At 47.3% G+C, this 27,679-nt stretch overlaps 1 protein-coding gene across 1 annotated transcript in view; it reads right to left on the bottom strand.

Moving 5' to 3' along the window:
* The window catches only part of LOC137357427 (zonadhesin-like), a 95,721-nt gene that overhangs the window by 50,400 nt on the left and 17,642 nt on the right, over positions 1-27,679 (bottom strand). The window contains exons 8-27 of the mRNA XM_068023773.1: positions 27,308-27,405; positions 27,062-27,140; positions 23,434-23,718; positions 21,707-21,776; positions 21,137-21,161; positions 19,311-19,452; positions 17,623-17,793; positions 17,170-17,432; positions 15,115-15,199; positions 14,266-14,394; positions 13,952-14,116; positions 13,513-13,607; positions 12,639-12,717; positions 9,884-11,930; positions 9,537-9,736; positions 7,334-7,447; positions 6,305-6,429; positions 3,672-3,814; positions 2,482-2,625; positions 1,152-1,253 (exon numbers count right to left, since the gene is read on the bottom strand). Of these exons, the coding sequence (XP_067879874.1) occupies positions 1,152-1,253; positions 2,482-2,625; positions 3,672-3,814; positions 6,305-6,429; positions 7,334-7,447; positions 9,537-9,736; positions 9,884-11,930; positions 12,639-12,717; positions 13,513-13,607; positions 13,952-14,116; positions 14,266-14,394; positions 15,115-15,199; positions 17,170-17,432; positions 17,623-17,793; positions 19,311-19,452; positions 21,137-21,161; positions 21,707-21,776; positions 23,434-23,718; positions 27,062-27,140; positions 27,308-27,405 (4,561 nt within the window). The remainder of the gene's footprint in view (positions 1-1,151; positions 1,254-2,481; positions 2,626-3,671; positions 3,815-6,304; positions 6,430-7,333; positions 7,448-9,536; positions 9,737-9,883; positions 11,931-12,638; positions 12,718-13,512; positions 13,608-13,951; positions 14,117-14,265; positions 14,395-15,114; positions 15,200-17,169; positions 17,433-17,622; positions 17,794-19,310; positions 19,453-21,136; positions 21,162-21,706; positions 21,777-23,433; positions 23,719-27,061; positions 27,141-27,307; positions 27,406-27,679) is intronic.

The following is a 27,679-nucleotide window of genomic DNA, read 5'->3' as shown; positions in this document are numbered from 1 at the left end:
CCAAGGCATAAGTACGGGCTTTGGGTCGCCATAGTCGTTTAAGTAGATATTGGGGCAGTCAGGATGCACTCCGGATTATAGGGGACATGGGCTCCATTTACGGGAGAGACTGGTGGTGCTGAATCCAAGACACTATGAAGCACAGCCCTGAAGCTAATGGGCAAGGATGCAGATTGATTAATAGACAAGGGTAAAACAAACCCTAAACTGGCAAACACAATCACAATTGAACTGGAGTAGCCACATAAATACCGTGGCTACAAGAGCAGGTCAGAGGCTGGGAATCCTGTGGAGAGTAACTCACCTCCTGACTCCCCAATTCCTGTCCACCATCTACAAGGCACAAGTCAGGAGTGTGATGGAATACTCTCCACTTGCCTGGATGGGTGCAGCTCCAACACCACTCAAGAAGCTCGACACCATCCAGGACAAAGCAGCCCGCTTGATTGGCACCCCATCTACAAACATTCACTCCCCTCACCACTGATGCACAGTGGCAGCAGTGTGTACCATCTACAAGATGCACTGCAGCAATGCACCAAGGCTCCGTCGACATCACTTTCCAAACCCGCGACCTCTACCACCTTGAAGGACAAGGGCAGCAGATGCATGGCAACACCACCACCTGCAAGTTCCCCTCCAAGCTACACACCATCATGACTTGGAACTATATCACCGTTCCTTCACTGTCGCTGGATCAAAATCCTGGAACTCCCTTCCTAACAGCACTGTGGGTGCACCTACACCACATGGACTGCAGCGGTTCAAGAAGGTAGCTCACCACCACCTGCTCAAGGGCAATTAGGGATGGATAATAAATGCTGACCTAGCCATCAATGTCCACATCCATGAAGGAATAAGAAAAAAGCATGTTGGTTTAGTTGAAATGTCACCCTGGGGCAATAGGGGATTCTCTTTTGATGTTAAAGCAGAGTAGAGGAAGCCTTCCTTTCCATCTAGCCCTTGGTACACCTTACATGTGAGTGCTCAATGCCTGTATTGGCGTTCCATGCCTCACCTTGACTATTACCAAAAACCAAGTAAAGTTTGACTCCAATAAATATTCAGGTGAATTCTATGAGACCCTGTACCACTGACCGCATTCGAGGTGCAAGGAGTTACCCTGTTGCTGAACCATTTCAATTCCCTACCTGAACGGTCCCGTTGGATCAATGATGAGGCCACACTGGTCAGTGCTGATCACCTTGTCGTAGATATCCTTCTCACATGGAATTGGTTCAATATTCTTACATCTGGAATACGGAAACAGAAGTCATTGGGTCGTTTCATAGCTGCCGAAGATCAACCGGATAACCTAAAGATTGGTTATGGCTTGCTTTCGGCCGCAGAACCAGTAGTGTGCAGACAGCATGGGTCCCAACTGGGAGGCCCGAGGCTGGCCCAAAATTGGACCAGTTTCCCTCTCCAGCAGTAGAGTTACAGCAGCAATGGCATTGGCAGGGGAGTGGGAGGCTGGTTTGTGATTCCAGATTTCCATGCCTCCACCATTGGCGGCCATGCTTTCAGCTACCTCTTTGACCAAGCTTTTGGTCTCCCCGCCCTAATAGCTGCTTATGTGGCTCGGTGTCAAATGTTATTTGATAATGTTCCTTTGAAGCACCTTGGGACATTTTATTACATTAAAGGCATTGGAAATTATTGTTCTTGACGTGCTGTGGCCCAAGCTTGGGTTTCATGTCTTTCCGGCGTCCTTTCACACTCAACGTGACCGCAATAGAAAAGAAATTTGGGCAGAATGTAAAACAGGCCATGATTCACAGTCACCCAGGCCAGCAGAGCTGAATTCCACCCCCAGTATTTCTATTCTAAGCCCATTTGTCTGGCCATGAGCACAGGGCCAGCATTGCACCTTCGATTGTCAGCCATGGTGCAATCTCACCCCCTCAATCAATAGGTCATGGGTTCAAATCCCACTCCAGGGTCTTGAGCCACATCATCTAGGTTGACATTCCAATTTTGAGTGCGGGGGGTGTGGGTGGAGGTGGGGTGGTGTCTTTTCGATGAGACGTTAAACCAAGGCCTCATCTACAGTCTGGTAAAAAGATCCCACAGCCACCATTGGAAGAAGAGGAGGGGAGTTATCCCAATATTGATCCCTCCTTCAACATGACTGGAACAGGTTACCTATTCATCATCACATTGCTGTTTGTGGGAGCTTGCTGTGCACAGATTGACTGCCATGTTTCCTACATTGCACCACTTCAAAAAAGTGTACCCAATAGGCGCGTCGGGACATCTTGAGATGGTAAAAGGTGCTATAGAAAAGTAAGCTTTTTGTTTTTCTAGTCCGGATGGCTTGCTACCACCCTGGGTCTTTACTCATTGGGCCGTTGAGCGATTCTGAATAATTGTCCAATCTAAACTGATGTATGTAGGAGATGAGGAACGCCCTTTGTGAAGAAAAAAATCTGAAACCTTAAAGCTGTGATTGATCTGGCGCTGTGTGTAGCCAGCCCTTACCTCTGATCCTCATCGTCTTTCGTTTTCCAGCTGTCTCCAAACAATGTGTCATTTGCCGCCATGGTCCCATCCGGTTTTTGGTAATCATCAGCATAGTTGCCGTTAAAGTCACCGCACAGTCCGCACATCTGTCTGCTGTAGGAACTGAGAGAAAAAGAGACCTTTACAACAGCGCCCAGGAGTGAATGCAGTTGGGCTGGGAGAATGAGGGACCTCTGGAGTAAAGTACATTGAGGTTAGCTTAATACATTGCACAAGCAATAGATACAGACCGTGGTGTAACAAGTTACATGATGCTATCAAACCAGTTGCATTTTATAGCAAGTTAAATAAAAAGACTAGTATCAGCTAGAGTAAAGACCCATTAAAAGGTCAGAACCCAGACGTTGGAAATCGGTGTGAGTAATTTGTAGGTGCATTTTGTACCTGCAGTTGAATATTATAGGTAGATGGAATTGTATGCGTGTGAGCGAGTTAGGTGAGTCATGTACATGTCACTGGGTTAGGTGTACCTAGGTGAGTTAGGCGCCCGAGTGCAGACCTCGGTGGCACTGCGTGTGTGAGTGTATTCATGTTGGGGTTCACAGGAAGGGTGAATGGGAGAGCACAGGTGTGTACATGTCCGTGGGAGTGAGCAGGCAGTGCCCTGTAACTGGCATTGCACCCAGTTTCCGGGAGCAGTGACACATCCTCAGGCAGACTTACAGGCAACACCACCGAGATGCCAACTGCCGATATTACTGGGCGAATGTTCAAATGCCTTCACGTCACATTGTCGGCTATCCCGTGTTATACTATCAGAAATAATACACGGCAACACCAGTGTTAAAAGGTGAAACATTTGTTGTCAACAATTTCTGGGGATGCAGAGCTTAAGTTGTACTGCAGAGGGTGGCGGGAACCTGGGATATAAAGAAAGATCACCTGCTAAAATGCAAGCTTTTGATCAAATCTCAGCAGACGGTCACCCGGAGCAATTTAGCAAGCTGCAGCCAATTGGCAAAAGTATCGGAATCTGGGTCAAGGGTCACAGTCAGCGTGCAATGAGAGAGGACGTTATGACACTGACCAGCGGGGCAATATTGATCGGCCGGGTGTGAGACCTTCACAGAAGCGAGTACAAAGCAGAGTTACGGCGAGACTGGTTTGAGTGAAACGCAGTCAGCGAGCTCAAGTTCACGAGGACTCACCCGGATAGCGTTATCTTCACAAAATGGTTTCCGTCGTATTGTACCTGCAACCCAAAATCTGTCTCGACCATGACGTACTGGCCAGACTGAGAGAGGTGAATTCTCCCCACTCTCTTGGGCAGCCGGATTCTCGTTTCGCCCACCTGCAATTGAAAAGGGGAAGGGTTGGGCTCGGCGTCAATTTTTTGTCTTTCCGGTGACGCACCTCGGGACGTTTTGCTACACTGGAGGCACTGCTCCTGAGTCAGAAATACATCATGGGGCAGCTGAAAGCCAGTCTGTGCCCGCGCACTGTTGACTCCAAGTGGGAGGGCATTGCTCTGACCAGTTTGTGTCCTGCAGCTATGGTTTCTAGGGCGGAATTACACAAATATGACCTATTTGAATGACATCAATATGGGCAATTTCAACCTTATAGCTATGGTTCCTGGGTCGAATCACACAAATATGGCCAATTTCTACCCTGTAGCTATGGTTTCTGGGTAGAATCACACCAATATGGACAATTTCTACCCTGGAGCTATGGTTTCTGGGTAGAATCACCAATATGGCCAATTTCTACCCTGCGGCTATGGTTCCTGGGTAGAATCACACAAATATGGACAATTTCTACCCTGTAGCTATGGTTTCTGGGTAGAATCACCAATATGGCCAATTTCTACCCTGCGGCTATGGTTCCTGGGTAGAATCACACAAATATGGACAATTTCTACCCTGTAGCTATGGTTTCTGGGTAGAATCACCAATATGGCCAATTTCTACCCTGCGGCTATGGTTCCTGGGTAGAATCACACAAATATGGACAATTTCTACCCTGTAGCTATGGTTTCTGGGTAGAATCACCAATATGGCCAATTTCTACCCTGCGGCTATGGTTTCTGGGTAGAATCACATCAATATGGCCAATTTCTACCCTATAGTTACGGATTAAAGGTGGAATGGCAACACCTTGGACAGTTTTGACCCTGTAGCTCTGGATTCTGGGTAGGTTGATGTTCATCAAGTACTGTTTTTAAAAATAAATAAGCAAGTTTTTTTTCTCCTTTGTTTCTCATTTTTCCCTTGTCTTTTCCTGCAGATGCTGACTGTTTGTAAGGTTATGGGTTCCCCCTCCCCGGCCCCCAGTTCCTCATCAACTGGCCAGTCCTCAGGCCTAAGCTGTGAACATCAACAGGACATTCTCCATGGGGACCATCACCGGCAAACCCAGCTGAAAATGAGGGGGTCACTGGGTCGTGGTCAGGAGTGAGCCTGGATAATTTGGCCCTCCCTAGATTTGAGGCCTTCAGGGCCAATTGTGGTGCCCCACCTGCTGCCCACTCCAGGGAGATCCAGCCAAATCAGCACGGGCCAGGAACTAAACCGCAGGTTTTCCAGTCTGTACGGGTTGTTACTATTATAAATTAAATCCATACAGGAGTGGGAGAGAATAGGAAAGGAGAGATGAATAAGGAGAGAGATAAGGAGTGAGAGAGATCAGGAATGCAGCTCTGGAATTCTCTACCTCTGAGAGCCGTGGAGGCTGAGTCATTGAATATACTCAAGGTTGAGATACAGAGTTTTGAACGATAGGGGAGTCAAGGGTTATGGGGAACAGGCAGGAAAATGGAGTTGATGCCAAGATCAGATTAGCCATGATCTTACTGAATGATACAGCAGGCCTGAAGGGCTGAATGGCCTACTCCTGCTCATATTTCTTATGTTCTTTGTTTAACAAGAGTGAGAGCACAGGAATGGGAGGGAGCAGGAGTGGGAGAAAGCAGGAGTGAGAGAGAGCAGGAATGGGTTCTCTCTCACTCCAGATCTCCTTTGGCCATTTGGACCATGAGGGTGGGAAAAGAAAGTCAAAGTTACTATTAATGCACTGAGAGATGAGGGACTTGAGCCCTAAGCTGGACATTCGATCATGGGGGCCATCACCAGTGAGTCCCACTGTTTTTGGCACCTCCAGTACCCCAACAATTTGCTGTGTACCTCTTTTTCCGTGTGAATTCCCAAAACGTGGGCATCCCCAATTATCATGCTAGGCCATTTGAGAGGGCAGTCAAGAGTCAACCATATTGGTGTGGGCCTGGAGTTACATTTAGCCAGACCAGGTAAGGACGGCAGGTTTCCTTCCCTAAACATCAGTGAATCCTTTGGGGGTTTTTAGCGACAATCTGCCAGCTTACTTTTACCGAGACCTATTTCCAGATTTTTAAACCGAATTCAAATTCTGCATCTGCCGCGGCGCTCATTTCGCTCTCTAGATTATGAGTCCAGTAACCTAACCGCAACGCTACCGCGCCCACCGTTTGTGACCGAGACTGCTGAACCATGGGCAATTTTAAGCTGCAATATGAGTTTCACAGCGAAACTGAGTCTGGTTCGACTCCGCTCCACCCCTCCTCCCTTGTAGGACCTGTCCATCCTGCCAGAAGCAGGGAGAACATTGTCCCATCAGTCCATCCAGGGTTTGAACTTAAGTCCCAGCGGTTCGGTGACCAGGTGGCAAACGACTGTATCCCCTGTTCCCAAATCACGCAGTTAATACAAAGTACAGTTGAGCTTCTGTTCAGTGTACGTTCTGTTCAAATAGTGTGGAACCAGAGAAATTCCCATTGGGAGTGAATTTTAAAGCCAAGAAGACAAACCAGAATTCTCCTGTTTTTCATCAGAGTGATGGTGATGTTGTCAACAGTGACGTAAAGTTTTCTCAGGTAAGTAGCTCCAGGCAATCCCCTCTCCTCGTTCTTCCCTTCAATGCTGAACCAGGGTTCTGGAAAACACAATAAAGAGGAAGTCATACTGACTGGAGACGGAGTGAGCGCAGAGAGGTCTGTACACACGCACACACACGGTACACACGAACTGGGCAATCGAATATTAGCGTGCACACACACGGTACACACGCACACAGATGGGCAATCAAATATATACACATGCGTACACACACACACATATACCAGGCAATCAAATATTCACATACACATGCACAGACACACACATGTACAGAAATGTGTGTGCGCACACACACACACACACACATATGCGTACAAGGCACTCACGCAAAAAAAAGACTTGCATTTCTAAAGCACCTTTCACAACTTCAAGACGTCCCAAATCACTTCACAACCAATGAGGTACTTTTCAAAGTATAGTTACTGCTGTAATGTAGGAAACGCAACAGCCAATTTGCGCACAGCAAGCTCCCACAAACATCTATGGGATAATGACCAGATCAACTGTTCCAGTGATGTTGGCTGAGGGCGAAATATTGGCCCAGGACCCCGGGAGGAACGCCCCTTTCTCTTCTTCAAAATAGGCCCATCAGATCTTTTATGTCCACCTGAGAGGCTTAACGTCTCATCCAGAAGGTGGTACCTCTGACAGTGCAGTGCTCCCTCAGTACTGCACTGGAGCGTCGGCCTGGATTTTTTGTGCTCAAGTCTCTGGAGTGGGACTTGAACCCTTAAGCTTCTGTCTCAGAGGCGAGAGAGTGCTACCACTGTCAATATTGGAAATAATCACAGGCCGACCAGCATCCGTAAAGAGAAAAAATAATCGTTTAACGATTTGGGTGTTGCACCTTCAGCAGAACATCATTTTTTATCTCACGGACGTCGTGTGTTGTCAAGTTTTTTTAAATTTCAGAATTTCAGTTTACTTCCATTTGGACATACCATTGTTATTGTGGCAGGTCCTTGCAAGGGTGTAGGTACAGGTTCCCAGGAAAGTAAACATCCTGTTGTCGAAGGTTATATAATGAGGATCTCCAGAGATGATACAGGACCCATCTGACGGGAGAAACAGGTTAATGGTAAATTCTTTGCCCAGCTCAGCCCTACTCCAGCTCATCTGCTGCTGAATCCATTCATGCCTTTGTTACCTCTAGACTTGACCATTCCAACACACTCCTGTCTGGTCTTCCACATTCTACCCTCTGTAAACCTGAGGTCACCCAAAACTCTGCTGCCCGTGTCCTAACTCGCACCGAGTCCTTCTCCCCCAACACCCACTGTGCTCGCTGACCTACATTGGCTCCTGGTTAAGCAACATCTCGATTTTAAAATTCTCACCCCTGTTTTCAAATCCCTTCGTGGCCTCGCCCTCTCCCTATCTCTATAATCTCCTCCAGTCCTACAACCTCCAGGATCTCTGCCCTCATCTAATTCCGGCCTCTTGAGCATCCCCCGATTCCCATCTCTCCACCTTTGGCGGCCGTGCCTTCAGCTGCCTGGGGGCCCCGAGCTCTGGAATCCCCTCCCTAAACCTCTCCGCCTCTCTCTCTCCTCCTTTAAAACGCTCCTTAAAACCGACCTCTTTGACGGAGCTTTTGGTCGCCTGCCCCTAATTTTTCCTTATGTGGCTCGGTGTCAAATTTTGATTTCTAAATCTGCTTTGAAGCATCTTGGGACGTTTTATTATGATATAAATGCAAGGTGTTGTTGTTAAATCCGTTTTGTCCCTCTTACGATCATTTCTGCAAACTATAAGCGCTGCCACAGGCAAGCTGTTAGTTTCCTTGCCACTTCTGAACGGTTACTGCGAGATAATGGTCAGTGAGTTTGAGTTGTATCAGGCTGAGAGTGGTTGCAGCACAGCCTCGGAAGCAAGTGGGAATAAAAAGTCTAACTTTGACAGTGTCACCCAATGGTCTCAATATATGGATTTTTCATCCATTTACAAGATGTGGGCGTCACTGGCCAGGCCAGCATTTATTGCCCATTCCTAATTGCCCTTGAGAAGGTGGTGGTGAGCTGCCTTCTTGAACCGCTGCAGTCCATGTAGCGTAGGTACACCCACAGTGCTGTTACGAAGGGAGTTCCAGGATTTTGACCCAGTGACAGTGAAGGAACGGCCGATATAGTTCCAAATCAGGATGGTGTGTGACTTGGAGGGGAACTTGCAGGTGGTGGAGTTCCCATGCATTTTCTGCCCTTGTCCTTCTAGGTGATAGAGGTCTCGAATTTGGAAGGTGCTGTCTCAGGAGTCTTGGCGCGTTGCTGCAGTGCATCTTGTAGATGGTACACACTGCTGCCACTGGGCGTTGGTGGTGGAGGGAGTAAATGTATGTGGATGGTGTGCCAATCAAGTGGGCTGCTTTGTCCTGGATGGTGTCAAGCTTCTTGAGTGTTGTCGGAGCTGCACCCATCTAGGCAAATGGAGAGTATTTCATCACATTCCAGACTTATGCCTTGTAGATGGTGGACAGGCTTTGGGGAGTCAGGTGGTGAGTTACTTGCCACAGGATTCACAGCCTCTGACCTGCTCTTGTAGCCACGGTATTTATATGGCTGGTCCAGTTGAGTTTTTGGTCAATGGTGACCCCCAGGATGTTGATAGTGGGGGGATTCAGCGATCATAATGCCGTTGAATGTCAAGGGGAGGTTAGTTACCCATTTATCTCAAAGAACGGAGGGGTTTCAATGCCCGTGGCTCAACACCTTTCCTCTAATTTCCACCCTCCTCTCTGGAACATGCTAACTCTAGCGTAAGGTACATCTTCATGGTGCCAGCTACCCTTCAAGTAAATATTCTTCCTGTGTGAGCGAAGACTGTGAGCATTGGCAGGCAGGTTGACCATGGTGGGGGGTGGGGGGATGGCGTAGTGGGGGTGGGGTCATCATGTTGAAGCCATTGGCATTCAAGCACGGGCATTTCCCAACAGAGGTAGCTGGGCCGTAGTCAGTAGTTGAGACCTGCCTATTTTATTTTAACTCTCTCCCCCATTGAAGGGCACTGAAACCAATTGTAGCCCAAGTAATGTCCCGCCAAATCTGGGACCTTCCAGCACATATAGCTCTGAATCTTCAACTGGTGATTTAGATTAACCCACCACCAAAAATCAGAGTGAATAATGCAAACCGGAATATTCTCCTTTACCCACTGCCTTGGAGTCCAATTCCAACCCTGAAGGGAAATGTGCGACCAAGCTGGTGAGATTGCTAGACACTTCACTGTGAAGACCCATAAGGATTTTTAAGGGCTTTGAAAGGGCTGGAGGTGTTGTGGTAACTGTTAACTTGCTCATTATGTGTCGTGGAAATGCAGCATACCTGATGGAGAGGGTGATGGTGTCATTACTGCAAAGAAAAAAAGAGTTGTAAATAATGTTGACCGCTCAGATTCTTGACCATAAATAACTGACCATTCAAATTACTGATCACACATTCCTAATCATAAATTATTCACCACAAATAACTGACAAAAATTTACCGGTCATAACTAACTGGGTATAAATTACTGACGACTCAAGTGACTGACCTGGAGCTGTAGTTTCTGTAGTTGGTTCTGGAGTTGTCCCTGTGGTTGGTCCTGGAGTTGTATCTGTGGTTGGTCCTGGAGTTGTATCTGTGGTTGGTCCTGGAGTTGTATCTGTGATTGTTCCTGGAGTTGTATCTGTGGTTGGTCCTGGAGTTGTATCTGTGATTGTTCCTGGAGTTGTATCTGTGATTGTTCCTGGAGTTGTATCTGTGGTTGGGCCTGGAGTTGTATCTGTGGTTGGGCCTGGAGTTGTATCTGTGGTTGGTCCTGGAGTTGTATCTGTGATTGTTCCTGGAGTTGTATCTGTGGTTGGGCCTGGAGTTGTATCTGTGGTTGGTCCTGGAGTTGTATCTGTGATTGTTCCTGGAGTTGTATCTGTGGTTGGGCCTGGAGTTGTATCTGTGGTTGGTCCTGGAGTTGTATCTGTGATTGTTCCTGGAGTTGTATCTGTGGTTGGGCCTGGAGTTGTATCTGTGGTTGGTCCTGGAGTTGTATCTGTGATTGTTCCTGGAGTTGTATCTGTGGTTGGGCCTGGAGTTGTATCTGTGGTTGGTCCTGGAGTTGTATCTGTGATTGTTCCTGGAGTTGTATCTGTGGTTGGGCCTGGAGTTGTATCTGTGGTTGGTCCTGGAGTTGTATCTGTGATTGTTCCTGGAGTTGTATCTGTGGTTGGGCCTGGAGTTGTATCTGTGGTTGGTCCTGGAGTTGTATCTGTGATTGTTCCTGGAGTTGTATCTGTGGTTGGTCCTGGAGTTGTATCTGTGGTTGGATCTGGAGTTGTATCTGTGATTGTTCCTGGAGTTGTATCTGTGGTTGGGCCTGGAGTTGTATCTGTGGTTGGTCCTGGAGTTGTATCTGTGGTTGGTCCTGGAGTTGTATCTGTGATTGTTCCTGGAGTTGTATCTGTGGTTGGGCCTGGAGTTGTATCTGTGGTTGGTCCTGGAGTTGTATCTGTGATTGTTTCTGGAGTTGTATCTGTGATTGTTTCTGGAGTTGTCCCTGTGATTGGTTCTGGAGGTGTATCTGTGATTATTTCTGCAGTTGTATCTGTGATTGGTTCTGGAGTTGTATCTGTGATTGTTTCTGGAGTTGTATCTGTGATTGGTCCTGGAGTTGTATCTGTGATTGGTCCTGGAGTTGTATCTGTGATTGTTTCTGGAGTTGTATCTGTGATTGGTTCTGGAGTTGTATCTGTGATTGGTTCTGGAGTTGTATCTGTGATTATTTCTGCAGTTGTATCTGTGATTGGTCCTGGAGTTGTATCTGTGATTATTTCTGCAGTTGTATCTGTGATTGGTTCTGGAGTTGTCCCTGTGATTGGTTCTGGAGTTGTCCCTGTGATTGTTTCTGGAGTTGTCCCTGTGATTGGTTCTGGAGGTGTATCTGTGATTATTTCTGCAGTTGTATCTGTGATTGTTTCTGGAGTTGTCCCTGTGATTGGTTCTGGAGGTGTATCTGTGATTATTTCTGCAGTTGTATCTGTGATTGGTTCTGGAGTTGTATCTGTGATTGTTTCTGGAGTTGTATCTGTGATTGGTCCTGGAGTTGTATCTGTGATTGGTCCTGGAGTTGTATCTGTGATTGTTTCTGGAGTTGTATCTGTGATTGGTTCTGGAGTTGTATCTGTGATTGGTTCTGGAGTTGTATCTGTGATTATTTCTGCAGTTGTATCTGTGGTTGGTTCTGGAGTTGTATCTGTGATTATTTCTGCAGTTGTATCTGTGATTGGTTCTGGAGTTGTATCTGTGATTGGTCCTGGAGTTGTATCTGTGATTATTTCTGCAGTTGTATCTGTGATTGGTTCTGGAGTTGTATCTGTGATTGGTTCTGGAGTTGTATCTGTGATTATTTCTGCAGTTGTATCTGTGATTGGTTCTGGAGTTGTATCTGTGATTATTTCTGCAGTTGTATCTGTGATTATTTCTGCAGTTGTATCTGTGATTGGTCCTGGAGTTGTCCCTGTGATTGGTTCTGGAGTTGTCGTCTTTGTGGTTGGTTCTGGAGTTGTCATCTCTGTATCAAGGGTATCAAGAACAAATATTCTTTGAAAATAATTGTGTGATGTAAGTTTTTGACCCTCTGTTCTCAATTGTTGCAGCCACAATATTAAAAGATGCCACATAAATGTAACTCTTTCTCCTACGCAGGTGACTAATCTCACTCAGGACTGTGTTGCAGCATTTATAGTTAATATCGGGGTAGGGAGAGGAAGTTTTCTGGGGAGGGGATTCCCTCTCCTAACTGCAGCCCATGCCATAAGTGGGCGTATCGCTCCTTTGAGTGAGAATGGGGTTGAATTGCTCCCCGTGTTCGAATAGCCTCCTGCTGCCCACTGAGTAAGGAACCACAGGTCAGCCACCCAGGCACCCTCAGAGCCAAACCTGACCCGATTAAAAAAAAGAGGAGGGGAGGGGAGACACTAACGAGAAAAAGGAGCAGAAATGAATATATTCCATTTGGAACATTCCTTAGTGTGACTCATTGAAGTACTTTGGGAACAATTTTAACCTGACCCTCCCGTGGGAGATCAGTTTTACAGCTACCTGGTTTTGCTCTGTATTGAACTAAACGGAGAGTAACAACAAACCAGCAATTCACTTGATCCCGTGATATTCCCGATTAGCAGGTGAGGTAAAAATTAAAATTGAATTTTTTCTGGAATTCTTACTGGGAACAGTGGATTCCAGTGTCAATAATTGAGGCACCTAAAGGTTTTCTTACCAGTGCAGGGCACGATGCAGACTTTGTCCACTCCAAGTTCAGAGGTCATTTTGTCTCCTGACACACCTTCTATAATAAACTGGAAAAAGAAATATACTGAGATAGGTCATCATACACCTGTGGCCCCCATCCCCACCTGACCTGTGACCCACAGCTCTGTCCATCCCCCTGACCATCCACAGCTCTGTCCATCCCCCTGACCATCCACAGCTCCGTCCATCCCCCTGACCATCCACAGCTCCGTCCATCCCCCTGACCATCCACAACTCCGTCCATCCCCCTGACCATCCACAGCTCCTTCCATCCCCCTGACCATCCACAGCTCCGTCCATCCCCCTGACCATCCACAGCTCCGTCCATCCCCCTGACCATCCACAGCTCCTTCCATCCCCCTGACCATCCACAGCTCCGTCCATCCCCCTGACCATCCACAGCTCCGTCCATCCCCCTGACCATCCACAGCTCCGTCCATCCCCCTGACCATCCACAGCTCCTTCTATCCCCCTGACCATCCACAGCTCCGTCCATCCCCCTGACCATCCACAGCTCCTTCCATCCCCCTGACCATCCACAGCTCCGTCCATCCCCCTGACCATCCACAGCTCCGTCCATCCCCCTGACCATCCACAGCTCCTTCTATCCCCCTGACCATCCACAGCTCCGTCCATCCCCCTGACCATCCACAGCTCCGTCCATCCCCCTGACCATCCACAGCTCCGTCCATCCCCCTGACCGTCCTCCAGTTCCGTCCATCCCCCTGACCATCCACAGCTCCGTCCATCCCCCTGACCATCCACAGCTCCGTCCATCCCCCTGACCATCCACAGCTCCGTCCATCCCCCTGACCGTCCTCCAGTTCCGTCCATCCCTTTACCTGAACCGGTGACACTCCACAATAAACAGCCTGGGCCTTTGTCCAATTCTGCCCCTGGTTTCCGGCAATGTTAAGTAACGGCCTTCCTATAGATCCTAATACAGCAAACAGAACGGATAGCAAAGTGTCACTGGAGGGGAATTACTGCAGAATATCACAAAGAGTTAGCATGGGTGTGTAAGCACTTGCTTACACAGGTGGGCTTTCTTTATTGCAACTGGAGGGGATGCTCGGGAATTGTGTGTAGGTGTGTGAATGTGTCCGCATGGGTGTGTGCTTACGTATGTATGTGTGTATATGCATGCATGTATATATATGCGTGTGTATGTACATAATTGTGCATACAAGTGCGTGTGTATGTTTGCATGTGTGTATATGCTGTTTCTGTCCCATAACACACTCCGCCTAAAAGCGACTGGAATGGAAGGTTCCTACTTGCCTTGTTGTTTTGTGTAGACATTAATTGCCATTGTTGTCGCAGTGCCATACAGGTAATAGTAGAAAGTCAGAGAAAGGCACTGGGAGGAGACGACTGCCGGACTCGTCAAATGGAACTTGTGTCCTGGTTTGTTGGACGCTGACTTAAGCAGCATGTAACTCCCAACTGGAAGAGGAGAGATAGGCTTCAGACGGCGTCTGCTAAAGGCTTTCACACCTCCACCCATTACTCTACGAATGATTGTGCGGCATTGCGTGCCCTTTCATTGAATTATGTACCTGAACCCGGGAATCAAAAGCAAAATGTTTTCTTACAGCCAGGCTTTGAGAAGTCGACCATTCTGTTGCTCCCCCTTGTCCAGCCTTCATCGTCTGCGTCTCCTACGTATGTCTCCGTGCTCCATCCACACTTGTCCTCATCAAAGTTGCAGCCGCTGATACAAGCTGTGCAACAATCACAATGAAGTCAATGTTGCTTTGCTGTTGTAACTGTCCGCGCAGGCAGTCTTAATAAGGTAGCGGTTCCCTCTACAGCTAAGTCCTGGAGGAAGCTTCATCTTTCTCGACCCAGCACCAAACCCAAGAATCTGTCCCACCGCTAAACTCAGAAGTGGCTAAATTGGCCAGCCCCCCCGGAAAGGGGCTGCAGTCTCCTGATGGTTGATCAGCCCACACCCGTCCAATATGAGGCAGGCAGCACACCGGCTTTGCTGCCTCCTCGTTACCAGCAGCGTAGCGTGCACCCGGCCCTAACCGCGCTGCTGAGTGGGTTAGGGGGGGTGGGGTGGGGAGTGCCCCGAAATCGCAATGGGTCAAAGCCAGCCTGCACCTCTTAAAAGGGAAGGGCGTTGTAGCTGGAGCAGGCGCTGGGAGTCCTTGTACGAGTCACCAAGACGTGGGGGGGAAAAAAATGAATCAAGGCAGAACAGCAGCTGACAAGTAGGGCACCTTAAGGGCACTTGTATCACCCAGAAAAGCAGGCAACAAATTCGGCATCCTGAATTTTGTTTTGCTTTTCTTGAGAAAGGAACCACAGGATGTCTTTCCTGATGGTTCCTATCTCTCAGTTCAGGTATCACCTTTGTAAATCTTTCTGGCCCTGTCTCCAGTGCTTCTATATCCAATATTAAATATCCAGTCAGTCAGTGTTTTCGGTTTACTCACAGAAACAGGGCCCAGTTATTACAGCGACATTGTCCAAACCGATGTCACCACGTTCAGTTAAACCTCGGACAGCTTCAAAGATGACCTTTCGGCAAACAAAAAAAAAAGCAAGGGGTCATTACTGGAAGAAAATTTTAAATTCTCATCCATGTGTTTAAATCCCTCCATGGCCTCGGCCTACCCTATCTCTGGAAGCTCCTGCAGCCCTCCGAAATCTCTGCGCTCCTCCGATTCTAGCCTCTCGAGCACCCCTCCTGATTTCCATCGCCCCACCATTAGTGGTCATGGCTGCCTGAGCCACTGAGCTCTGGAATTCCCTCCCTGAACCTCTCCGCCTCTCCCTCCTCCTTCAAAACGCTCCTTAAAACGTACGTCTTTGGCCAAGCTTTTGGTTTGTTTGTCTGGTTACACTCCTCTGATGTGCCTTGGGACCTTTTGATGATGTTAAAGATGCGGTGTGAACGTTGAGGCTCGTGTGGGCAACTCCACGCGTCGTGCACCAAACCGGAGCAGCCTACCCGCAGGGTGGCAGTCCTCAGAGCACCCTTACTTCCAGTCGCACATCGTTTAAGCGGCCGGCCTTGGGACGTGGGGTGAAGCCCACATGCAGTCCCACCACTGGCAAGGCCTAGTGCTGCCTGGAGGGGCCTGGAAGTTCAGCTGCAGGCTTCGGGCCTAGGTGAAAGGTTGCCGATGGAGACCAACTTCAAGAGGGTCCCAATCGAAGGGCAAACTTCAGTGGGGGCATTGGGGGTCGAAATAAATAAAAATTGCAGCCTTCTTCCAGATTCTCGGCCAACACCATCTTGTCCTGAGAACCCTGAATATTTAAATGTTTGTCGGCGATATGGGACATACTGTCTGTAGTTTATGAGTCTGCTGATGGCAAGAACCTATTACTTGCATTTACAAAGTGCCTATCAAGATCTCAGGGCTTCTCAAGGGTGCTTCACAGCCAATGAGGTACTTCTTTGAAGTCGTAGTCGCTGTTGTAATGTAGGAAACGCAGCAGCCAATATGCGCACAGCAAGCTCCCACTATCAGCAACATGGTAATGACCAGATAATATATTTTAGTGGTGTTGGTCGAGGGATAAATAGTGGGCCTAGGACACAGCGGAGAACTCCCCCCGCCACCCCCGGCTCTTCTTCCAAATAGTGGCCACCGGGATCTTTTCTGTCCACCCGAGGGGGCAGACAGGGGGGAGGCTTTGGCTTAAACGTCCCCATAAAGTACTGAAAAGGTTGAAGTTACAGTCGGAGGGTGAGCACAGGACTAGCATGCCTCAAGCGAAGGGAGAGAATGGAAAGACAGCTTTACTTGTCCCACAGGCTATCAGATACGCGGAGGAGACCTGAGAAGGGAGTTAATTGCTGGTCAAGGCAGTGCTAGTTTGATACCTACAGAGAAGGCGAGGGTATGAAGGTTGCAGAGATGTTAGTAGCACTGCTTGAGCTTTTTGTTTCAGCTGAATAACAAACTTCCTCTTCATTAAATTCAATTAATGAGGATCTGGGCATGTGTGATCAGATCATTAAGGTCTCCGCATGCATTTGGGTCATTTTTTCTACTTTTGCTCCTTATATCGTGATAGCAATTGCCATTAGAATGGATTCAAAGAAGTTCACAAATAGAGTTGCCAACTCTCCAGGAGTCTACAGGAATTACCGATCAATCTCAAACACTCAGGATAAAAAATTCATGGGAAGTATTAAAAAAAAATGTGTATGACGTTTCTTTTTCGTTTTCCTTGAGCAGTTTTGTTCACTGGTGAGAAAAATATTAACCATGGTGGGGGGGGGGGGGAAGGGCAGTTAGACTAAGAGTCAAGCATCGTCGAATCAGGCAACAAAGAGTGTGTTTGTTGGCTTTCCGATTGGCCGTGGGGAAGGCGGGGTGCCACGATGATGGATGTGGTAGGCGACCAATGGCGTGGGAGTGAGGGCAGGGCAGTTGAGGGTGGGGTTGAGGCGGTGGAGGTCACGTGATCAAAATTCCAGGGATACGTCCAAGCCAGAGTTGGCAACCTGACTCAGTAACAAAGCAATTCCTCACCCGAATGCTGCTGTACGTCTGCACGGGGACGGTGACTGCACCCGATAGCCAGACAATGCTCTGAGGCAGCGTCCGGTTCCACAGCAGTGCCTCGCGCGGACCGTCACGGACCAGGACGTTGAGCGTCGCTCCGTCACCAACCAGCCCGTACATGTGATACGAGAACTCAACGCACACGTCCCCGCTGACGTTCATAGCCGGACTTTCCAGACGGACGGATTGCTTGGGAAGAAAGTTGCTGGCTTCGTGGTAGATGTAGTGGCCTGTTTGAGAGACAAGATAACGACATTTATATGCGCCTAAGGTCGCATGGTTTCTTGACCTTTAACCCAAAGCACATTGTCACTCCTGCAGACGGACGGCTCATCTATCCCTTGTGACTGTTTAGTTTACTGTTGACTCCCACTGATGCCGCTTCTCAGTGCAGTTCGCCCTCACTTGTCAACTGCTTACCGTTGGTCTGCCCATTCCCCCATGGCGCTGGATAGTCATGGGAGGGTCCCGTGCCTTGGCTGGGTGTCTCCCCGTTTGTTCGGATCCATTCCCCGTCGTCAGTGTCACATTTCTGAATCCAGTGGCAGTAGGGATCCATATTATCGTTAAAGTCACAACGCATGATGTAATCTGCGGGCAGAAAAATAACCTGATTAGCCTCGTTCCGAAGATGCAGCAAAATCCCAGGCTTCAGCATCGATTGTTAGGGAGTGGAGTGGGGTTGGTGGGGAGATCAGCCAGGGTTACTGGCCCTGGTCACTGTCAATCAGGTGACAACAGGATTAGGCTCAGTACTGATGATCTCCAGGGTTGAAGAGCCCATCAACACTCATGGTACAAAACATGGCAGCTTGGGCAAAATATTGGTCCCAAGGATTCAAGGCTTTCAGAAGGAGGGAGGAAATTTCACGGTGGCTAATAGTCTATTGAAGAACTACAGTTCTGGTGTCCATTAGAACCCCTCGATTCGATTCCAGCCTGTAACTCACTCCCGGGTATCTGTTATTCTATATATAAACCCCCCGAACCCCTCGATTAGATTCCAGTCTGTAACTCACTCCCGGGTATCTGTTATTCTATATATAAACCCCCCGAACCCCTCGATTAGATTCCAGTCTGTAACTCACTCCCGGGTATCTGTTATTCTATATATAAACCCCCCGAAACCCTCGATTAGATTCCAGTCTGTAACTCACTCCCGGGTATCTGTTATTCTATATATAAACCCCCCGAACCCCTCGATTAGATTCCAGTCTGTAACTCACTCCCGGGTATCTGTTATTCTATATATAAACCCCCCGAACCCCTCGATTCGATTCCAGCCTGTAACTCACTCCCGGGTATCTGTTATTCTATATATAAACCCCTCGATTAGATTCCAGTCTGTAACTCACTCCCGGGTATCTGTTATTCTATATATAAACCCCCCGAACCCCTCGATTAGATTCCAGTCTATAACTCACTCCCGGGTATCTGTTATTCTATATATGAACCCCTCGATTAGATTCCAGTCTGTAACTCACTCCCGGGTATCTGTTATTCTATATATAAACCCCCCGAACCCCTCGATTCGATTCCAGCCTGTAACTCACTCCCGGGTATCTGTTATTCTATATATAAACCACCCGAACCCCTCGATTAGATTCCTGTCTGTAACTCACTCCCAGGTATCTGTTATTCTCTATATACACCACCGAACCTCTCGATTAGATTCCAGTCTGTAACTCACTCCCAGGTATCTGTTATTCTATATACACCCCCGAACCTCTCGATTAGATTCCAGTCTGTAACTCACTCCCAGGTATCTGTTATTCTGTATATAAACCATCCAAACCCCTCAATTAGATTCCAGCCTGTAACTCACTCCTGGGTATTTGTTATTCTATATATAAACCCCCTGAACCCCTCAATTAGATTAGAACCTGTAATTCACTCCCGGGTATCTGTCATTCTATATATAAACTGCACCCCCTCCCCCAACCCCCCAATTAGATTCCAGCCTCTCAGGTGTTAAAGAAAGAAAGTCTTGCATTTCTAAAGCGCCTGCCACCAATTCAGGACGTACCAAAGCGCTTTACAGCCAATGAATTACTTTTTGAAGTGCAGTCACTGTTGTAATGTAGGAAACACGCAGCCAATTTGCGCACTGCAAGCTCCCACAAACAGCAATTTGATAATGACCAGATAATCTCTTTTAGTGATGTTGGTTGAATAATAAATATTGGCAGAACACTCAGGAGAACTCACGCCGCTCTTAACAATAGTGGCCGTGGGATCTTTGATGTCCACCTGAGAGCACAGACAGGGGCCTCGGTTTAAATATCACAACCGAAAGACAGCACATACGAAAGTGCTGCACTCGCTCAGTGCTGCACTGGGAGTGCCGGCCTTCTGCAGAATTAATGCTCAAGAATTTCTGGAAATCTTTTGCCAGCCTTCTAGTTGTTGACCAGAACGGAACGTTTGAATTCCCAAGAGTCTCGATCACACAGTGTATTGAGATCTGCTGTGTGCACACAGGACATTAAGTGGTCCTGCTGTGAATATAATCGATTACTTTGAAATTGATTGTAACTGACGGGAAGGCGTGGTTGAGTGACTAATCAACAATGATTTCTAGCATTTTTGAACGGTCATGAGGGACAACCTGGGAGACTTGCCAACCAGGCGGCTGTGCAGGGAAAGGACTGGAGTTCAGACACATATCGGCCATGATCTAACAGAATGCGGGAGCAGGCTTGTGGGGCTGAATGGCCTCCTCCTGTTCTTATGATTGCTGTGCTGGAATATGGCGAAAGATGTTGCAGTGTGGGCTGATCAGGAGGAGGAGGAAACAATCCCCAGTGTAGACCGAGTAAATGGACCATACCTTTAACTGGCTCATCGATATAGCACTTCAGAGGCCATGAGGGGCTGTGTGGAGACAGAACAAAGAAATCAGCGAATTCTTCAACGGCAAGTTAAGACCCAATAAAACAGAATCAACTTAATCAACAAGAAATTGCATTTGTATAGTGTCTTTAACATTGAAAAATGCCCCAAGGCTCAACGCAGGAATGCAATCAGACACAAAATTAACACTCGACCAAGAGGACTTAAAGGAGGAGAGAGAAGTGGTGAGGCAGGAAGGTTGAGGGAGGGAATTCCAGAGCTTGGGGCCCAGGCAACTGAAGGCCAATGGCGGTGCGAAGGAAATGGGTTGGGGGGGGTGGGTGGGAAACGCACAAGAGGCTAGAATTGGAGGATTGCGGAGATTTTGAAGGGTTGCAGGACTGGAGGAGGTTACAGGGAGGGGAGTAGGGGGGGAAAGGCCATGGAGGGAATTTGAACACAAAGTGTGAAAATTGTAAGTGGACGCATTCGGCAACCAGGAGCCAATGTATGTCAGTGAGCGCATGTTGGAGAGAGAGAGACAGAATTCTGATTGAAGGTAATTGACCTGCGCGTTTCCAGCATTTTCTGTTTAACGACCAGATAATCTGTTTATGGCTGAGCCAGGAATGTTGGCCAGGAGAGCAGGGCAACTCCCTCTGAACTGGGAAATGGGGGCCACGCTATAACATCTCGTTTGAAAGATACCTCTAACAGTGCAGCACTCCCTCAGCAACACGCGGGAGTGTCGGCCTAGATCATGTGCTCAAGATTCCGAGTGGGACTTGGCAGGGTAGTCACTGAGAGATTGTTTCCCCTGGCTGGGGAATCTAGAACACAGGGGGACACAGTCTAGGCTAAGGAATCGGCCATGAGATAAGGAGAAAGTTCTTCACTCAGAGGGTTGTATTCTCTACCCCAGAGAGCAGTGGATGCTCAGTCGTTGAGTATATTCAAGACATAGGTTTTTAATCTCTCAGGGAATCAATGGATATGAGGAAAGTGGAGTTGACGCAGAAGATCAGCCATGATCGTATTGAATGGCGGAACAGGCTCGAGGGGCCGAATGGTCTACTCCTACTCCTATATCCTATGCTCTTACATTCTCAGCCCACAAGTCGTTGAGGCTTGAAAAAGAGATTTGAGAACAGTGTTGGTAACAAAATGCGATTGGAGCCTTCCTGAAGGTCTTAAGACTATGAGTCATGTGCAATCAAACTTGAACTCTGATCATAGGGCCAGAGTAGGAACTAGGTAGGCAACAGAAGTGTCAAGACGATGCAAAGTCCATTTGAACCGTTGAAAAATCTAATCACACCTTAGTCAAGTGAAAAATCAGAAGGGAAAGATTACCACATGGGGAAGTAGAGTTGAAGAGCAGGCTTAGGGAATCATTTGCCAATGCTCTGCTGTTTAACAACTTTATAGTGGGCTATTAAAGGATAGAAGAGATAAGGAAACCTCTTGCAATACTTATATAGGCCTTGAATTTCCTCGGACATTCTGCCACTGTGCCATTGCAATTTTGCCAGCGGGAGAGTGGTCACAACGTTGGTAAAGAAAGGGCAAGAGAAAGTCTGCGGCCGTTCAGGGCCTGTGGCTCCCTGTGGTTTATGTTGAGCAGTGCAATTTGTACAATCAGAATAATCTCATGGACTTCCCTCTTCATCACCTTTTGGTAGACCCATATGTTGGTGTGAGCTTGGTTGTAGTTGAGTCAAGTGGATTGAATCCAGTTGTACCTGAGGAAAAGATTTCAAATGCATTACAACAGTGGCCATGACAGCAGTCACAGTTTTGAAACATATCACTGGGTTGTTCGATTGCAACATTTTCCATTTCTTACAGCATTTACAAATCAACCTGTTTTTTTCTCCCTCCCCACTTTTCAGAGAGTGACTTAGAATTTACAGCACCGAGACAGGCCACTCGGTCCAGCTGCTCCATGCTAGACTTTAGACGCCACCCACCCCTCTCACCCTCTCACCATATCCTTCTATTCCTTTCTCCCTCACGTGTTTATCCAGCTTCCCCTTTAAATAATCTACACTATTCACCTCAACCACTCCCTGTGGTAGCGAGTTCCACATTCTCACCACTCTCTGGGGAAAGGAGTTTCTCCTGAATTCCCCATTGGGTTTATTAGTGACTGTCTTATATTGATGGCTCCCCTTCTGGACTCCCCTGCAAGTGGAAACAGTTCTTGTTTAATTCATTCATGGGATGTGGGCGTCGCTGGCCAGGCCAGCATTTATTGCCCATCCCTAATTGCCCTTGAGAAGGTGGTGTTGAGCTGCCTTCTTGAACCGCTGCAGTCCATGTGGGGTAGGTACACCCACAGTGCTGTCGGGGGGGAGTTCCAGGATTTTAACCCCGCGACAGTGAAGGAACGGCCGATATAGTTCCAAGTCAGGATGGTGTGCGACTTGGAGGGGAACTTTACATTGGGATTTGTTGCTGAACACCCACATCAGGGGTCTCCAGGCTATCTCTCTCTGTGATGGAGTACTCAGTTTTATAAGGCCAGCCGAGAACCACACTTCAGAACAATGACTGGAAGAAACCTAATTTAAAAATTAAAGTCCATTAAATCCGGGGAAGAGCTGCCAATTGTACAATGCATGCAATCAAAATGTTGAAGATCTTTGTGGTGAATGGAATTGCCTCAACATCACAGTTGATGCCAAGTGATAATATCTAGTCATTTATCAAAGAGAGTTGGACCTGTTCTCTGTCAGTAAAACTGCTTTTTAACCCCATTCCACTTTAACAGAAATAAATCATGAAGGGTTTGATAGATTAGATGAGGAGAAACTGTTTCCACTGGCAGGAGGTTCGGTAACCAGAGGGACACAGATTTAAGATAATTGGCAAAAGAACCAGAGGAATTTTGTTTAACAAAGTGATCTGGAACGCGCTGCCTGAAAGGGCAGTGGAAGCAGATTCAATAGTAACTTTCAAAAGGGGATTTGTATAATTATTTGAAGGGGTACATTTTGCAGGGCTGTGGGGGAAAGAGCAGGGGTAGTGGGGCCAGTTAGAGAGCTCTTTCAGCGAGCTGGCACAGGCTTGGTGGGCCGAATGGCCTCCTTCTGTGCTGTTCAACTCTATGAAGTACAGCAGAGGAATGCATTGGAGACAAGCATGCCTCATTTATGTCGAGAAGCAGTCAGTACAGACATCTTTCTGATTGTTTAACTGGAATGACACTCATCCACCACAAGCTTAAACCTACAACTAGACTTAGTAAGTTATGGGCTAGCATCGAATGGAGGGGATTGAATGAAGTGAGTATAAAATGACAGATACCCTGCGGTGCTGTTACAGGTTGGACAATCAGAAGGGCTCACGACGGCTTATAATAATGGAACAGCTGGTAACTGGGGCGACTTGTCTTACCTGTTAACGGACCTTGGGTGGATGCTGGTGGGTTGGCTCCAGTTGTTCTGAGTTGGGTGGAGATCATTGTTGCAAGGCTGACTTCAGTAGTGCTCTGTAGTTCACCTGTAGTTGCTGTTGATGGGCTTGTGGTAAGTGAGAGGACTGTGGCGGTAGTTGTGATTGGAACATCAGTCGTCGTTGATGGGGTTGTGGTTGGTTGTTCTGTAGAAGCCACTCTGGTCAGGACCTCAGAGGTTGTTGATGGGGTTGTGGTTGGTGAGCTGTTTGTTGAAGTTGAACTGTCTGTTTGACAGAAGGAAAGATTATTATTAAAAAGGAAGAGATAGTTTCTTGGAGCAGTATGTTCTGGAACCAACCAGAGAGAAGTTTATATTAGACTTGGTATTGTGTAATGTGACAGGATTAGTTAATGACCTCAGAGTAAAGGCAACGCTAGGTAGTGGCGACCACAATATGATTGAATTTTACATCTAGTTTGAAAGAGAGAAGTGTGAGTCTAAGACTAGTACTTTAAACTTAAATAAGGGCAACTATGTGGGCATGAAAGCAAATGAACTGGGTTACTGGGCTAGGAGATGGATCAATAGAGAAGCAGTGGCAGACATTCAAGGGGATATTTCAGAATGCTCAGGATCAATATATTCCTACTATAAAGAAAAATTTGAAGGGGAGGACCCACCATCCGTGGTTAACTAAAGAAGTTAAAGAAAGCATCGAATTTAAGGAAAAAGCATATAATTGCGCAAAAGTGAGTGGAAGGTCAGATGATTGGTCAGAATATAAAGAATGGCAGAGAATGACGAAAAGGTTAATCAGGTGAAAGAAATTGGAGTAAGAGACGAAGCTAGCCAGAAATATAAAAATGGATAGCAAGGGTTTCTATAGGTATTTAAAAAGGAAAAGAGTAAGTAAAGTGAGTGTTGGTCCTCTAGAGAGTGAGAATGGGGAGTTAATAGTAGATAATAAGGAAATGGCAGATGTAATGAACAAATATTTTTCTCAGTCTTCACTATAGAGGATACAAAAAACATTCCAGTAATAGCTGTCAATCAGGAGGTGGAAGGAAGAGAGGAACTTGGGGAAATTACAATCACCAGGGAAGCGGTACTGACCAAACTAATGGAGCTGCAGGCTGACAAGTCCCTGGTTCCTGATGGGCTTCATCCTAGGGTCTTAAAAGAAGTGGCTAATGAGGTAGTAGATGCGTTGGTGTTAATTTTTCAAAATTCGCCAGATTCCAGAAAGGTTCCATCAGACTGGAAAGTAGCAAATATAACCCCTCTATTCAAGAAGTGGGGGTGGGGGGGGGGGTAGGGGGGAGCACAAAACAGGTTAACAGGACAAAACTATAGGCCAGTTAGCTTGATGTCTGTCATGGGGAACGTGTTAGAATCAATCATTAAGGAGGTTGTAGCTGGGCACTTAGAAAAACTCAAGGTAATCAGGAATAGTATTTGTGAAAGGGAAATCATGTTTAACCAATTTCTTGGAGTTCTTTGAAGGAGTCAACATGCACTGTGGGTAAAGGGAAATCCATTGACCTACTGTATTTGGATTTCCAGAAGTCATTTGATAAGGTGTCACATAAAAGGTTATTACGCAAAGTAGAAGCTCATGGTGTAGGGGGTAACATATTAACATGGATAGAAGATTGGCTGGCTGGCAAAAAACAGAGCGTGTGCATAAATGGGTCATTCTCTGATTGGCAGGATGTGACGAGTGGAATCCCGCAGGGGTCTGTGCTGGGGCCTCAACTTTTTACAATTTATATCAATGACTTAGATGAGGGGAGCGATGGCATGGTAGTTAAATTTGCAGATGACACACAGATAGGTAGGAAAGTATGTTGTGAAGAGGACATGAAGAGGTTGCAGACTAATATAGATCGGTTGAGTGATTGGGCAAAAATCTGGCAGATGGAGTATAATGTGGGGAAATGTGAAGTTGTTCACTTTGGCAGGAAGAATAAAAAAGCAGAGTATTACTTAAACAGAAAACGGCTGCAGAATTCCGAGGTGCAGAGGGATCTAGGTGTTCTAGTGCATGAGTCACAAAAACAATACAGGTACAGAAAGTAATAAAAAAGGCTAATGGAATGCTATCCTTCATTATGAGAGGAATTGAAAATAAAAGTGGGGATGTTATGCTTCAGTTTTACAGGGCATTGGTGAGACCACATCTTGAATACCGTGTGCAATTTTGGTCTCCTTATTTAAGGAAGGATGTGAATGCTTTGGAGGGGGTTCAGAGGAAGTTTACTAGATTGATACCTGCAACGAGTGGGTTGTCTTATGAGGAAAGGTTGGACAGACTGGGCTTGTTTTCACTGGAGTTTAGAAGAGTGAGGGGAGACTCGATTGAAGTTTATAAGATCCTGAATGGTCTTGACAAGGTGGATGTGGAAAGGATATTTCCTCTTGTGGGTGAGTCCAGAACTGGGGGGCACTATTTTCAAATTAGGGGTTGCTGTTTTAAGACAGAGATGAGGAAAAATGTTTTCTCTCAGAGGGTTGGACGACTTTGGAACTCGCTGCCTCAGAAGGCGGTGGAGGTGGGATCATTTGAATATTTTTAAGGCGGGAGTAAGTAGATAAATTCTTGTTCGGCAAGGGAATCAAAGGTTATCAGGAGTAGATGGGAGTGTGGAATTTGAGACACAAACAGCTCAGCCATGATCTTATTGAATGGCAGAGCAGGCTAGAGGGGCCGAATGGCCTACTTCTGCTCCTAGTACTTATGTTTGTATGAAAACAAAGTTCCTCAAACCAAGTATTTCAGTGTCGGAGCCTGTCGGTGTTGTTTGGAACCTCTACTCCAAGGCGTTTGCTCCCTCTTAGAAATTGGAGACGAATCTGGAATGTTGGACCGTCAAGGGAATGACATAACCCATCTGAGCTGACTGGCAGACTTTTCAAATGGAGCTTGTGTCCCGGAGTTGGGCTTTGTCTTCATTTTTAGAGAACGAGAGGTGAGCTTCTGAGGGTAGATGCTGAGAGGCTGTTTTCCCCCTCATGAGGGAATCTAGAACTAGTTTCAGAGTAAGGAGGTCTCTCATTTAAGACGGAGATGAGGAGGAATTTCTTCTCTCGGAGGTTTGTGAATCTTTGGAATTCTCTTCCCCAGAGAGCAGTGGAGGCTGGGTCATTGAATATACTCAAGGCTGAGATACAGTTTTTCGAACTATAGGGGAGTCAAGTGTTATGGGGAACAGGCGGGAAAGTGGAGTTGAGGCCAAGATCCGAGCAGCCATGATCTTATTGAATGGCAGGGCAGGCTCGAGGGGCCGAATGGCCTACTCCTCCTCCTATTTCTTATGCTCTTATCGACCCAAACCCGCTGCCTTTTCCAAAGTCCGCTTACCCCCATCCAGCAGGAGTCATTAGATTGCAAATACGAGTGGGAAAACCGGGTTGGATTCCCTCACCTGATCCCAGCCCCTCACTCTCTCACCCAGGCGCAGTGAGACCAGGGGTAGCAGCGGCCCCAGCCGAGATCAGCTGACTCAGCACGGATTAGAACGCAAACCTCAGAAACCTCTGGGCCTGTGCGACTAAGTTCCACTGACGAAGACACGGTGGGGGGGGGGGGGTGGGGGAGAGATTCGAGAGATCACTTTAGTTCTTACCACTGCAAGTGAAAATGCAAATCTTGTCCACGGCAATATCAGAGGCTGCGGTCTCTCCTCGAACAGCTTCTATAACAAACTGGAAAGGATAGATAAAAGCTGTAGGCAAGTCCGCAGTTAGGTTGGTAAGAATTGGGCCTGTTACAATGAGCTTAAGCCCACCAGTGCTACCCTATTCAACGCCAGTTTCCCACCCCACTGGGACCACCACAGGGTTATCCCCAGCAGTACTCTACACCCACTTACCTGAACCGGCGAAAGTCCACAGTGAACAACTTCGGCCTTTCTCCATTCCTTCCCCTGGTTTCCCATGATGCTCAGTAATGGGATTCCGATGGCTCCTCCTGTGCCAAACAAGAACAGAAGAAAGTGTCATGAGGCAGCCTACTGAGCGAGTCGTACTGGAGCATGTCAGCGAGAGGGAGAGGGAGCATGGAGGGAATGAGAGAGTGGACGAGAGCAATGGAGGGAGGCAGGGAGTGATGGAGGGATTAAAGGAGAGAAAGAGAGAGGGAGGGAGAGAGTGACAGAGAGAGAGAGAGTGCAGTGGAGGGAGAGACAAAGAGACAGGGAGGGAGACTGAGGGAAGGAGAGACTGGGGGTTGGAATGCCAGAGAG

This window comes from Heterodontus francisci, chromosome 48, assembly GCF_036365525.1.
Source record: "Heterodontus francisci isolate sHetFra1 chromosome 48, sHetFra1.hap1, whole genome shotgun sequence".
Lineage (NCBI taxonomy): Eukaryota > Metazoa > Chordata > Chondrichthyes > Heterodontiformes > Heterodontidae > Heterodontus > Heterodontus francisci.
Note: the sequence above shows the minus strand (reverse complement) of the source record. Positions and strands in the feature narration are given on the sequence as shown.